This window comes from Choloepus didactylus, chromosome 7 (genome assembly GCF_015220235.1).
Source record: "Choloepus didactylus isolate mChoDid1 chromosome 7, mChoDid1.pri, whole genome shotgun sequence".
Classification (NCBI taxonomy): Eukaryota; Metazoa; Chordata; class Mammalia; order Pilosa; family Megalonychidae; genus Choloepus; species Choloepus didactylus.
In genome coordinates, this window is record NC_051313.1 from 108442383 (window position 1) to 108454558 (window position 12176).

The following is a 12176-nucleotide window of genomic DNA, read 5'->3' on the forward strand; positions in this document are numbered from 1 at the left end:
CAAGGGGGAAAGAAACAAAAAAAGGGAGACATTTTCAGAATCCTCCCGAATGCTGAGTTAGCCCTAAAATTCTGCATTCTCAGAGGTGGATGAGAGTGAAGAGACCATGGCACACATGGGTAAACTGAGGCCTGGTGCTCAATTCTTCAGAACAGGACCTGTGGGGGCTACATACGTCCAGGGGGTGCTCCCAAACTGCCTTCTGCTGGCTCTGACATCTCTGTTTCAAAAGCTCATGGAGTTTGCATCTTACTCTATAAATACCCAGGTTTATATTAATAAGAAATAATGTTTTCTCCCAACTAGTCAATGCTCTGGATTTATCCTTTAGCTTCCAATGCCGCATGGCACACCAGAGGCTGTGTGCAAACCCCACTGCTCCCATCAACCTTGCCCAAGACTGGCCTCCCTGGCTCCCTCTGGGCATTCTTCATCTATTCCCTTAAGCCCAGAGACAGAGCTGGGGCCCAAGTCAGATGAGATACAGAGCACAGCTGGGGAGAAGGTGTGGCTGAGGGTCCCTTCTAAACTTAACTGCCCCTGACCTTGGCCCCAGGGAAGCCCCTGCTGTGGGGGCTGCCTCTGGTCAGCCCTTGCCCACCCTGGGGCAGGCAGCGGTTTCTCACCTGCTGGTGATGGCTGTGTCTGATGCTGGAGCCACATCCTGGGGTCTTCTGGGGGGCTGCTGGGCTGCGGCAGTTGTGGACATGCGGATGCTGATGAGGCGGGGGATCCGGCTCCGGGTGGCAGCTGCCCGCCCGGCCTTCCTGGGTGCCGCGGGCTCGGAGGTTGGGGTGTCCTCCTCAGAGCCCGTGCCCGAGAGCGTCTCAGAGGCGCGGCGTGGCTCCTCGCTGGAGGAAGATGAGGCCCCCGAGGCCAGCCGCAGCAGCAGCCGGCCCTGCCTCTTCTCCATCACCAGCCGCGCCAGGTCCTGCTGCGGCCGTGCCCTCTTGACCCACCGCTCTTTGGCTGACAGCGAGCCTGAAGGCTCCGAGCCCGTGTCCTCCTCAGACAACAGGACGGGGATACGGCTCCTTGGGCAAGGGCCTGGCATGGCATGGCGACTAGGGGAGACAGTGTACAGTTTCTCAGGGCCTAGCTCCAGCAGGGACGCTGGGGCTGGCCCATCAGCAAGGGCTGAGCCATTGGGCAGTGAGTCGGTGGCCACCTCCGAGGGGGTGTCCCTGGGGGGAGCGGACAGGCCGTAGCCCTCAGTCTCTGTCCCATCCATCCCTGACAGGGCAATGCCGTTTTCCAGGGGCATGGGGACCCCCTCCTCTGTAGGCCTCCCATCCGAGGGCACTTCCAGGCCCAGCTCCACCCCAGTGCCCAGCTCCTCGTGCCGCGAGGCCTGCCCACCGGAAGACATGACGTTGAGGTGGGTTTTCTCTGCGATGTGCACAAAGGTCCTCTCGACTTTGGTGAAGGGTGAGGAGGTGACTGCTGCTCCCCCGGCCCCTGTGGCCACTGCCCCTGCCCCTGGCCCTGCCCCAAGCCCCGGAGGCTTAGGCTCAGACTTGAGGACGGAGGACAGGGTGCCTGGCTCAGACACGTCCAGCTGGCTGCCGGTAGGCTGGGGCCGCTCGTGCTGAGGCGTGAGGACAGCCAGGGTGCCCAGGTCAGGGTCGGGGGCCAGGTCAGCAGTGACGGGCGACTTCTTCATGTCGCCAGGGGAGACAAGCACCAGTGTTTTGGAGCCCTCCTCAGGCTCCAGGTCCCCGTCGGCCACGGAGGCCCGGCCCCTGGACTCCTTCTGGTCGTCGGCCAGCAGCGTGGACGGGGCACCCTCTTGGCTTCGGTCGGTGCTCCTCTCACTCTCCTCACTGCTGGAGCCGCTGTGCGGCCCCAGTGCCTCCCCCAGAGCCACTGCCGCCTCCTCCTCTTCCTCCTCCTCCTCCTCTTCTTCCTCCTCCTCCTCTTCCTCCTCTTCCTCCTCTTCTTCCTCCTCCTCCTCTTCCTCCTCCTCTTCCTCTTCTTCCTCCTCCTCCTCCTCCTCTTCCTCTTTCCCGTTGGCCTGAGGCTGAACAGGAGCCAGCGGGACTTGGGAGGTGCCAAGCAGCATGTGCGAGAAGCCCACCCTCCGGGCCCTGCTGAGGAGTCGTGCCCGCTCCCGGTAGTCGGAGAGATCTCTCTTGAAGTCCTGGTAGGGCAGGCTCAGCGGCACAGCTCGTGGGAGGCCGTTCACCTCAAACAGGGGTGCCATGGAGAACACCTGCAAGGAGCACACGCAGGGACCCGCTGAGGTCACCCACCCCCTGGGCCCGTGAGGACCTCAGCTGCACCCACAAGCCTGCAGACCCATGTGCCGGCCATGCACACTGCTCTGTGCACTCCATGAGGGTAGGGACTGGGTCTCTTTGGCTCGTTGCTAGATCCCCAGGGCCTAGAATGTTCCCTGGCACCTAGTAAGTGCTCAGTAAATCTCCAATGAATGATTGTGTCCACATTCCAGGCCCCCCCTGAGGTCCCAGGCCCTGATCCTGGTGGCTTTTTTGGCTCCCTGCCTATTTTCTCCACTCCTCCTCTCCTCCATCCTGAATCACAGAACAACCCTAGATTTCAATCGACAGCAGGAAATGAGAACCAAAAGTCACCTTAGAGACCATTGTGATCAACCCTCCCTTTCACAGGTAAGGAGACCAGGCCCAGGGAGGGGCCGCAGAGTGTCTGGGTTATCTTCTGAGATAGGCTGGGCTGGCCAGTGGGTGGTCAGCCCTCACTGCCTCCTCACAGGGTGCAGTTCCTTGCAGCCAGAAAACTGGCTGCTCAGGGCTGCCTCAGCCTGTGTCTGACAAAGGCAAAAAGATAGGACCATCTGCCATCCCCCAGAGCTGCAGGCTGGGCCCCCTGGAGCTCCAGCCCTCTTTCCTCCTGCCCCATCCTGGCTCTGTCAGCCAGGAATTTGTCCAGCCCCTACAGATATATTTGGAATCCACATCTCCTCCAGGAGTTCATGGTCACCCATGAAAAACAGTTTCTTTTGACTGGATTAAGTTTTCCTTTTCCAGGCTTCACACAGAGCCCTCTGCAACTGATGCCCAGACCTGTTCTTGGTTTTCTAGACTTCAACCACATCCCCTCTTAGCCTCCTTCGTCCCGGACTCAAAAGGCCTGATCTCAGCTGCTGTGTAGTGTCCCTTCTCATTTCCTGGTCCCTTCTCCAGCTCTCCCCTATTCAATCCACAAACATCCCCAGGCACCCACAGAGCACCAGGCCCCAGCAGGGCTGTCACACTCTTGTTCCTGGGTGGGATGATGGTTTCTACCACAGTGTCCAGCCCTTCGTTAGCCTTTTGAACACACTAGGTCTCTGTCTTCAGCCCATCCACAGCCAAAGCCCCAGGGTCATCCTTACACCTCCTCCACCTTCACACCCAGCCCAGGCTCACAGGGAGTCCGGCCAAGCATCCCTCTTGAACATCTCTGTTTAAGAGGAGGATGGCCTTGTCTTGCCTGCTGGTTATACCAGCCACCAGCCTGTTCTCTCCAGTCCCACACTGTCCATCCATCCTTTCCTATGGCAGCCCGAGTGATCTTCCTGAAACTTCAATTTGATGCCCATCTCTCTCTACTTCAAACCTGTGGTGGCCCCCACAGTCCTCAGGAGTCCAATCCTTGGCTTGGCACATGAGTACCCACCCCCCCAACCGCCCCACACACACCCCTCTATGATCAGGCTCCTACCTCCTGCTCCAGCCTCACTTCTTGCAGCCCCTTCTGAGGCCCCACCTGAAGCTCCAGCCAGCCTGATACCACCAGCAGTTCCTTAAACGCATCATGCATCACACTTCTGGGACTTTGCCCAAGCAGTTTCCTCTATCGGGCATGATCCCTCTCACCTCCTCTGTTCACAGGATAAATCCTTACTCTTCCTCCAGGGCCGAGATCAAACCACTCTTCTTCTGCCAAGCCTTCCTGTCCTCTTCCTGTCTACCCACCAAGCAGACTTCCTCACTCGCCCCTCCCTACTTGTTTTTCCACATTCTCTATCAGCCAGCCTGCAACCCTACATAACAGGTGTGTGTTTGCATGGTTCTCTCGCCTACTAAATGCCAAACCTCTCGAGGGCAGAGACCATGTTTATTTTTGCCCCTCATTCATTCATATATTCCAGAAGTGGTCCTGGAATGTTTATTGTCCCCAGCCACCATGTTAGAGGCTGTGATCAAGTATTGAACAAGACAGGCATGGTCCTTGTTTTTGTGAATGTGCAATCTCCATATCAGACCACGGTGCAGACTCCAAAATGTTGTGATCATAAACGAGGAAATACAAGCGGTTGTTCAGTAGATGTTTGCTCCCTCCCATCTCCTCCTCTGACCCCCTGCCTTGCTCACCCTGGATTGGAGACCATTGCCACCTCCCCAACCCCAGAAAAGCCCGGATGCCACACCTATGAGGGATAGGGAAATGCCAACTGAGGTATCCCATGCAAATAGCTCAAAGTCTGATGGAGGAGAAGGCAGGAATCTCAAAGGCTGAGGATTTGCCCAAGGCTGTGACACATCCCCCTTCCCCAACTGCCATAATCTTCCTTGAATCAGACCACAGGTGAGGACTTGATGGCAGGGTGGGTGGTGGTGGGTGGGGAGTGAAGGGGAGTTGGGGGGCATTGGGGGGGTGCAAGTCAGGGTAGCCTCCAACTCAGGCAGGACCCAGCATGCTCTGTTTGAGTCAGGAAGGAAATGTCCTTAGAACTTTGTCCCCTCCACATCAGATTGGGAGTCTCCAGCAATTGTTTTCTTTTTCTACACTACTTTGTCATTCATTCTTCATTTATGCATTCACTCATTCAGCAAACATTAAGCGCTGACTGTCTACCAGGCCTTGTGCTGGGGTACCATGTCCAGGCCAGAGAAAGCAACTGGGCAGAGTTGGAGGGGAGTGCTGTGAGCCACTGGGCCAGAGGGGGCAGTGGGATAAGTGCCAGAACTGAGGGCCAGGGACAGACAGACAGGCAGTCATGGAGTTCTGATCATCTTTCCTGTCCAGCTCAGAATTCATCCACCCAACACCAGGCACATCCCACCCACCAGAGATGTCCTTTGACCCCACCAGGTCATACCCTCTCAGCAGACCCTCTGCCTACTTTCCCTCTCCCATCTCTGACACTAGGAATCCCTGTTAGAACCGCCCTTTCCCCTGCCTTCTGATAGGCCCTGGATCTCTCTGGAAAAGCCCCACCTGGAGAATGGACCGTCTTCCCACCCTTCTATCTCAAAGCTCTGCCTTCCTGTTGTCTGGGAGGGAGGTGGAATGAGAAGAACGGAAAATCGGTCATCCAGTTCTAATCTCAGACTGGGAAGCCGAGACCTGGAGAGGCACTGGCTTGGGCATTGGCTCAAGTTGAGAAACACATCAACCAGGGTGATTCAGAATCCAAAACCCTTTCCGTTGCCTCACTGGTCTCCTACCCGTCCCATGCAGGGAAACCTGGGGTACTCCGTGCTTGGCAGGAAGGGCTGTGAAGCTCAGTATGGGGACAGCTTTGCTCCAAGGATCATTGTGCCCCCCAAGCCTGCCTGGAAAGGTTGGGTTTTCTGTTTCAAAGTCCCTCTGCCCCTTCCACATCTGGTTCCATGTTGGGGAGGGGCAGGGCCTGGGCTCAGAGGGTGGGAAGTCCTCCCTCACCTCCCTGCCTCTCCTGGAGGCCAGAGCCCGGTGAGTTATTCATCCATTTGATCTGGTGTTCATTCACTCAGCCAGCAATCACCAGACACCCTCGGTGTGCCAGTTCTGAGGCCTGATAACACCGTGGGAGAGGGTGGAGGGACCCCGCCCTATCCCAGCTCCAGCTCGGAGGGAAGCCACTGGGCTGGGTGTCAGCAAAGAGAAGACAGGGGCAGGGGCAGCTACACCTTCTTGCCCCCTCCCCAGAGCAACGACCCTTTGTGATTCCAATCTGCTTGTTGTGGTTCTCCAGCCTGGCCGGGCACAGAATTATCCAAGGTGCTTTTTGAAAATACAGAGCCCTGTATTCTATAATAGGTCAGAGATGAGGCCCAGAAATCTGACTGCCTTAAAGCTTCCTGGTGATTCAGGTGCAAGTTTGGCCAGTGGCAGATGTGGTGAGGGTTGGCTGATGGGCGAGGGGTGCAGGACATTGGAGCTGGGACACGCAGAGAGGATGAAAGCCTCGGCACCCCAACCCCTATCAAGCCCGGTCCAGAGGGCTGAGGGCTATGACCTCATGTTTATTCAGGTCAGCAGGACCAACAGAACTGGGCTCTCCTCAGCCTTGGGGGTACTGAGCCAGGGCCCTCTCAGACAGGCAGACAAGTTACTCCACATACGCCATGCCCAAAGCCCACACAGGGTTCACCAGGCATCTTCCCTGTCTGGACCCTGGCCAAGGCCAGACACTGGGCACTGCTCATCAGCCCACAGTCCCAAGGTCGGAGAAGAGGGCTGGCAGGGGCTGAGTGACCAAAGCAGGAGGGTGAGCCCTAACATACTCCCTCCAGGAAGTGGGGGTGGAGGTGGGGGGAGGGTTTTGTACCTCTCACAGCAGTTCCTCCCCCTCCCTCCTCCTCCTCCCTCAGAAGACACCCAGACACCTCTCAGCTCCCCTCTTCCAGTCTGGAAGGCTGGGAGGCAGAATCCCTGGGAGAAACCCCAGCTCCTGCTCTGTATTTGCTCAGCCTGGGAGAAGGAGATGAGAAGGAGGTGTCGGCAGTGTTGTCTCTGTCAGCTCCCCCACCAGCATCTCCTGGTTTGTCTGCTAGGTCTCCCCTCTCAGCACACCTCTGCCAAACCAAGAGCCCTCCTTTCCCCCTGCCCCCCCCCCCCCAGCACAGTGCCACACATCCGGGCACTCTGGCCTGGGAAAGTCATCTGCGCCGAGCTGGCAAAGAGTGAGGTGACCCGGGAAGGCAGCTGCCTCCCCTAGCTGTGTGCAGAATCTCACACCCTTCACCCCCAGATCTCAGCATCACCAACCCATCTCTGCCCCCTTTTTGACCTTGTGGCTTGGCCTCTTGCAGCTTCTTCCTGACCCTGCCTGGGGTCTCCCCTGCCCTCTCTTCTCTCCCCCTCCACCTTCCTGTGGTGTCTCTGGCTTAATCTCTTTCTCCCTCTCTCTCTCTGCAGTTTCAGAAATCACTGCAATTCTCTCCCTAGTGTTTGTCTTTTTCATTGACCTAGTGCTTCCTTCAAGTCACATTCTGCCTTGGCACTCCCCGAGACTCAGTACAATCATCTGCTCTCACTGATCCCCCCCACCCACCCCAACAGGCACTGCCACTCAGGTGGTGGAGGGGGTAGGGGACAGGCCAGGGCAATCTCAGACTATCCCCCCTCCCCCCATCATAGCAGCATGACAGAGGAAAGAAAGCTCCCCAGTTCCCCCCAGTGCCCCTCTCTAGCATTCCAACTCTCCAGCCCACTACACACTCGGCTTCAATAGACTGATGGCCCATGGGAAGTTGATCAGGTGCCCCCCCCGCCCCGACTCCCACCTCCTTGGCGGCAAACAGCAATTCAGAGTTGGAGGATGATGGCCTAGCAGAGAGGAAGGGACCCAGAGACCAGAGTCCACCCCAAACACTCTCTTGGGATGGAAGGAGACAGCCAGCAGGGTGAAGGTTGCTCAGGTCCACCTAGGCTGAGCCTCCCCAGGCCCTTTCCATCTCCCCACCTGCAGGGGTCACAGGTATGGCTGGTGTAGGAGTGAGGTTGGATCCCTTAACCGCCCCCTACCCACGAACGGAACGTGCCAGCCCCAGTTCCTGAGTCTACATCAGATTATCCTCCGTCCTGCACCCTACCGGGAGACTGAAGTTAGGGTCTGCAGTTGAGTTGTGGGGAAGGAAAGGGGACAGTGAAAGAAAGGAGGCGGAGGCGTGCATTCCTGGAAGGTGTCTTTAATCAGGATTTGGTAGTACACAAGCTCTCCGGATTGTCTGTATTAACATACAGGGACTTAAAAAGGCACAAAATCCCTCGCACAGCGACGCTTGGCGGCGGGACACCCCCCCACCCCCGCCGGTGCACAGCCGTGTGCGCCTGAGTGCGTGTCCGTGTCCCACCCCCGTGGCGGCGCCGCACGTGTGCGTGTCGGTTTCAAGTGTTGGATTTGTACAGTACTCGCAGTCTAGGGGCGGGGGGCTCAGTGCATGCTCTTCCACCCCGGCCCGGGCCCCCCTCCCCGACGCCGCTGTGTACACTTAAGGAGGACGCACCCCGGAGAGAAAGAGGAAGAAAAAAAGCGTCCCATCTTCGTGTGTGTGTGTGGTTTTGAGTTTTTCGTGCATGCTTACGCTGGCCAGGGTCGGGGAATAGTGCAAGCGTATAATACAGTATTATTGCAGTACAAAAGGGGTCCTGGGGGGGGTTATGATGGGAGGGGGAGGCTCAGGAATAAATCGGCTGGGATTCGGGACCTCCGGGGAGAGTCCTCTCGCCAACCCCTTTCTCATCCCTTGCCTCCTCCATCCTTGACGCTGGGAGGTGGATGCCCGGGACCTGGAGGAAGGAGCTGAATGTCCCCATCCCACCAGTTCCACCTCTCAGGGGGGCAGGGGCGGCCCCTCTCCTCGTTCAATACTGTCAGCTCCAAGAGCCCCGAACCCAGCCCCCTCCCCCTGAGAAGCCTCTCCAAGTGGGGAGAGGGGTCGACGGAGCAAGTGCAAAGGAAGCAGATGTTGGTCCCTGAGTTTTATTTTCGGGGGTGAGGGGAAGAGCTGGAAGGAGGGGCACGTTTTCCCTCGACAGTGGAGTGGGGTCGAGCAGGGGACGCGGACGCTGGGGCGTGGGCAAAAAAACTGGGTGTTGGATGGCTCTAAGAGACCTAGGCTCCAAGCTTTGCTCCCCCTTAACTCTGGGCTCTTTGGCATCCAATTGCAAGGCCAATTATTTCGGGCGGGGAGGGGGCAGCAGCCCTGTGGGTGGTGAGGTAACGGGAATCAGGGGTGGGGCGACGGGAGCCCTTCGAGCCTACAGAATTAGCCAACCCTCCCCGTCCAGCCCCCCCCGTCTGCACCCCTCTACAGAGCAAGACACCACTCCAGTCCCCGCCCCCGCCTGGGGCCAGGGACCCAGCGGCCGCGAGCCAGCAGCAGGGAAAAGCAAACAAAAAGTCGCGAAGGCGAGGGGCGGGCGCGCTAACCCCAGTGAAGTACTTTAGCAGCAGGCAGCTCGGCGGGGGGGGTGGAGCCCCCCCAGGTCACGGACAGAGGCTGCGCGCCCGGGAGGGACGCTCTGGAGACGCGTAGGGCGGGCCCCGGGGGCGGGGGGCTTCGAGGCCGGGCGGTACCCTGGTCAGGCCGTGTAGCAGCTTGTTAAAAAGACGGAACGTACATTCGTGGTGCGACGGCCGCGGGGGCAGGGGTGTGGTGTCGGGAGCCGGGGGCGGAGACAGAGTTTAAAGTGGTGGTTGGGGTCCCGTTACAGTTAGAAACTTGTGAGAGGGGCCCGGAAACGAGATCCTTGTGCTCTCCCGGGCCGGGGGTTGCTAGTTTGCTGTCCGGAGAGAGGATGAGATGTGCGCGGAGCATACTAAGTATGTGAGGGACAGTTAGTGGGTGACAGAGTGAACCCCACTTCCCGCACCCCCCATAGCCTCTGCAGGTAGAAGGGAGAATAAGTGGTGAGACTGAAGGGGGCACGGAGTGAAGGAAGAGATCTAGGAAGGTCCCCATAGTCCTCTGGGCTCCTTTTCCCCTCCTCACCCACCCCTTCTCAACTCTTCACCCTCTCCACTCAGGCTCAGGGATCCCGGGGCTGGGAAGCCACTGTGTGGTGTGCGGGGAACTGTTGGGATATTTGAGGGATGTGGCCCTCAGGCTGAGAAACTCTCCCTCAGGGAAAGGGAGGCTTTCAATTAATTTTTCAGAGGCCCACCAGCCCCAGGGGACACTCTTGTCCCTAGTGGGAATAATGTGAACTTTGGGGACATGCTCCCCAATTTAAGGACAGTGATTTTTCCACACTCCTTGTTACCAAGGACTATGGGGGTGGCCTAACTCCTGCCCCTTGGGTTGGGAGTGTCCCAGATCTAAGTGGAGTTTGGGTGAGGTGGGGTGGGGTGGTGTGCACACCGTCCTTAAAGTCTGTGCTAAATCCCAGGTACCATATCAACCCAAGGACAGCAGAGGATGCACATTCCCTGTGCCCCACACTGAGGGGACCCCCATCCCCGATCAGAGCCACACCCTCCCTAAGTGTGGTCCCCTCCTCTAGCCACCCCACACAGTGACTTTGACCCAGCTCTTTCTGCCCATCCCAGAGGCCCAGGCTTCCCCTCCACGACGCCCCCAACCCAACCTAGGCAGACAGCACCACCCCTTCCCACAAAAGGGGACTCAGGCAGGGTAGAGGGGAGAGATAGCAAAGGAAGAGGCCCAAGAACCCCCCACAGAGAGGACCTCAGGCTTTCCTGGGATTGGAGGGGTCTGCCCCCCTTGTCTCAGGGAGGCAAGAGTTAATGCTGTAAGTATGGCTCAGAGGTGCCTTTGTGGCTCACCTACTGGGCAGGGCTAGGCTCATTTTCCCCCAAACTGGGAATGCAAAGGGAGATGGATGGGTTTGGGATGTTAGCGGCTGGGGTGAGAGTGCTGGACGGTTATTGCTGTGACCCAAGCTGCCTTGAGTGTGTGTGTGTGTGTGTGTGTGTGTGTGTGTGTGTCGGGGGGGGCGGGTGTATATAAATAGAATAGTTGGGAATTTAATAGAGCATTTTTTCACTGACCCAGAGCCTTCAGAACACACCCTATCCCACAAAGAAAATACTGGTCCTACAAGAAGGACCCCGCTCACCAAGAGCAAGTCCACTAGTCCCCCCACACCTTTGGGCACACATACCACAGGCTCGCCAAGTCCACACACACCAGACAGCATACCTCCCCAGTGCATGAGCTGCCGCCTCTAGGAAGCCCACCTGATTTGAGCTCTTAGGAAAGGACACCGTTCTCCTTTGAGTACTGCAGCCCTGGGCTGTGTCAATTGAGAAAAGACAGAAAGTGGGATGCGGGGAGTCCTCAGGCTGACAGGCAAACTGTTCAGGGTCACCTCCCCTGTAAACGAGTTTTGTTTGTCTCATGCAGTCGTTTTTCTTTAAAAAATTGTTTCCTTAAAATTAGATGCCAACATTTAAAAATTGAGAGATTTCACATAAAAATTGGAAGATAGTGGCATAATTGGCTGAGCTGAGGATGGCGGAGGAGGGTCCCCTCTTTACCACAGTCCCCAAATCTGCCTACTTCCTGCTTGGCTCCCGTTGTGGAGTTGGTGACACCCAGCTCAGAGTCCCGTGGTCAGTGGTCACTGACACCCAAACTGCCCTGTCTGCAAGCCTGAGCCCTAGGACCTCCCGGCGCCACTGAGGCCAAGGTTTTCAGCACCTGCTTTTTCAGGGTAACTCTTGCTCCGCCCCTCAATTCCTAGAGCTGCTATGGATGCTTGGGGCCAAGTGGAAGTGAGAGGTCAGGGGCCTCTGGAGCGAAAGGGCCCAGCCATTTCAGCCGCTCCAGTACTCTGGAGTGCCCCCTGCCTGGACACCATCCCCTGCCAAGATAGGAGTACAAAGGAAGGCAAGAATGGCTCACAGACAGCTCCCCTCTTCCTAGATAGAGTGAGGAGGAGCCAACCAGAAAAGACAATAAATGAACCAATACACAGATCAAGTGTTCTTAAAACTCCTACCAAACAAGAACTCTGTTAGTTGACACTGGCAGGTAGCATATATGTTCTAGTAAATTGAATATTCTGATTGGTCCATTAAATGCAGATAATACTGGGATCTACCTCATAGGCTATTATGAGGATTAAATGAGTTAATTTTGTAAAGTGCTTAGATCACTGCCTGGTACATAAAAAGCTTTAAATAAGATGAAAAATAATTGGAAACCACCCCTATCTGCAGGATGTGACTATAAAGAACAAAAAACATCACCTTTTACAAAGTATGACAAATGAGTGCTGTCACATTTCAAAGCTGACACCTTGGGAGGTTGTGTGCTTGAAATATTCTAGCCTCCCCTTTGGGAAACCCTTGAGAAAACAGAGCCTGACAACATTACAGCGTCATAACTTCCTACCGAGCCTGGGAACTAGAGACAGGCAGCTCCCAACCCCAAACCTTGCAGGGCTCTGGCAAGCTTCATGTGAACTTGATTCAACACAGTTGGCTTCAAATGACCTTAGCTGCTTCCAAAACTCAAAGCCACCCTCAAAAGATA

At 56.8% G+C, this 12176-nt stretch overlaps 1 protein-coding gene across 1 annotated transcript in view; it reads right to left on the minus strand.

The window, feature by feature from the left end:
* Positions 1-12176, minus strand: part of TTBK1 (tau tubulin kinase 1) — a 42230-nt gene that overhangs the window by 3330 nt on the left and 26724 nt on the right. Inside the window, exon 14 of the mRNA XM_037844316.1 lies at positions 627-2212. Within this exon, the coding sequence (XP_037700244.1) occupies positions 627-2212 (1586 nt within the window). The remainder of the gene's footprint in view (positions 1-626; positions 2213-12176) is intronic.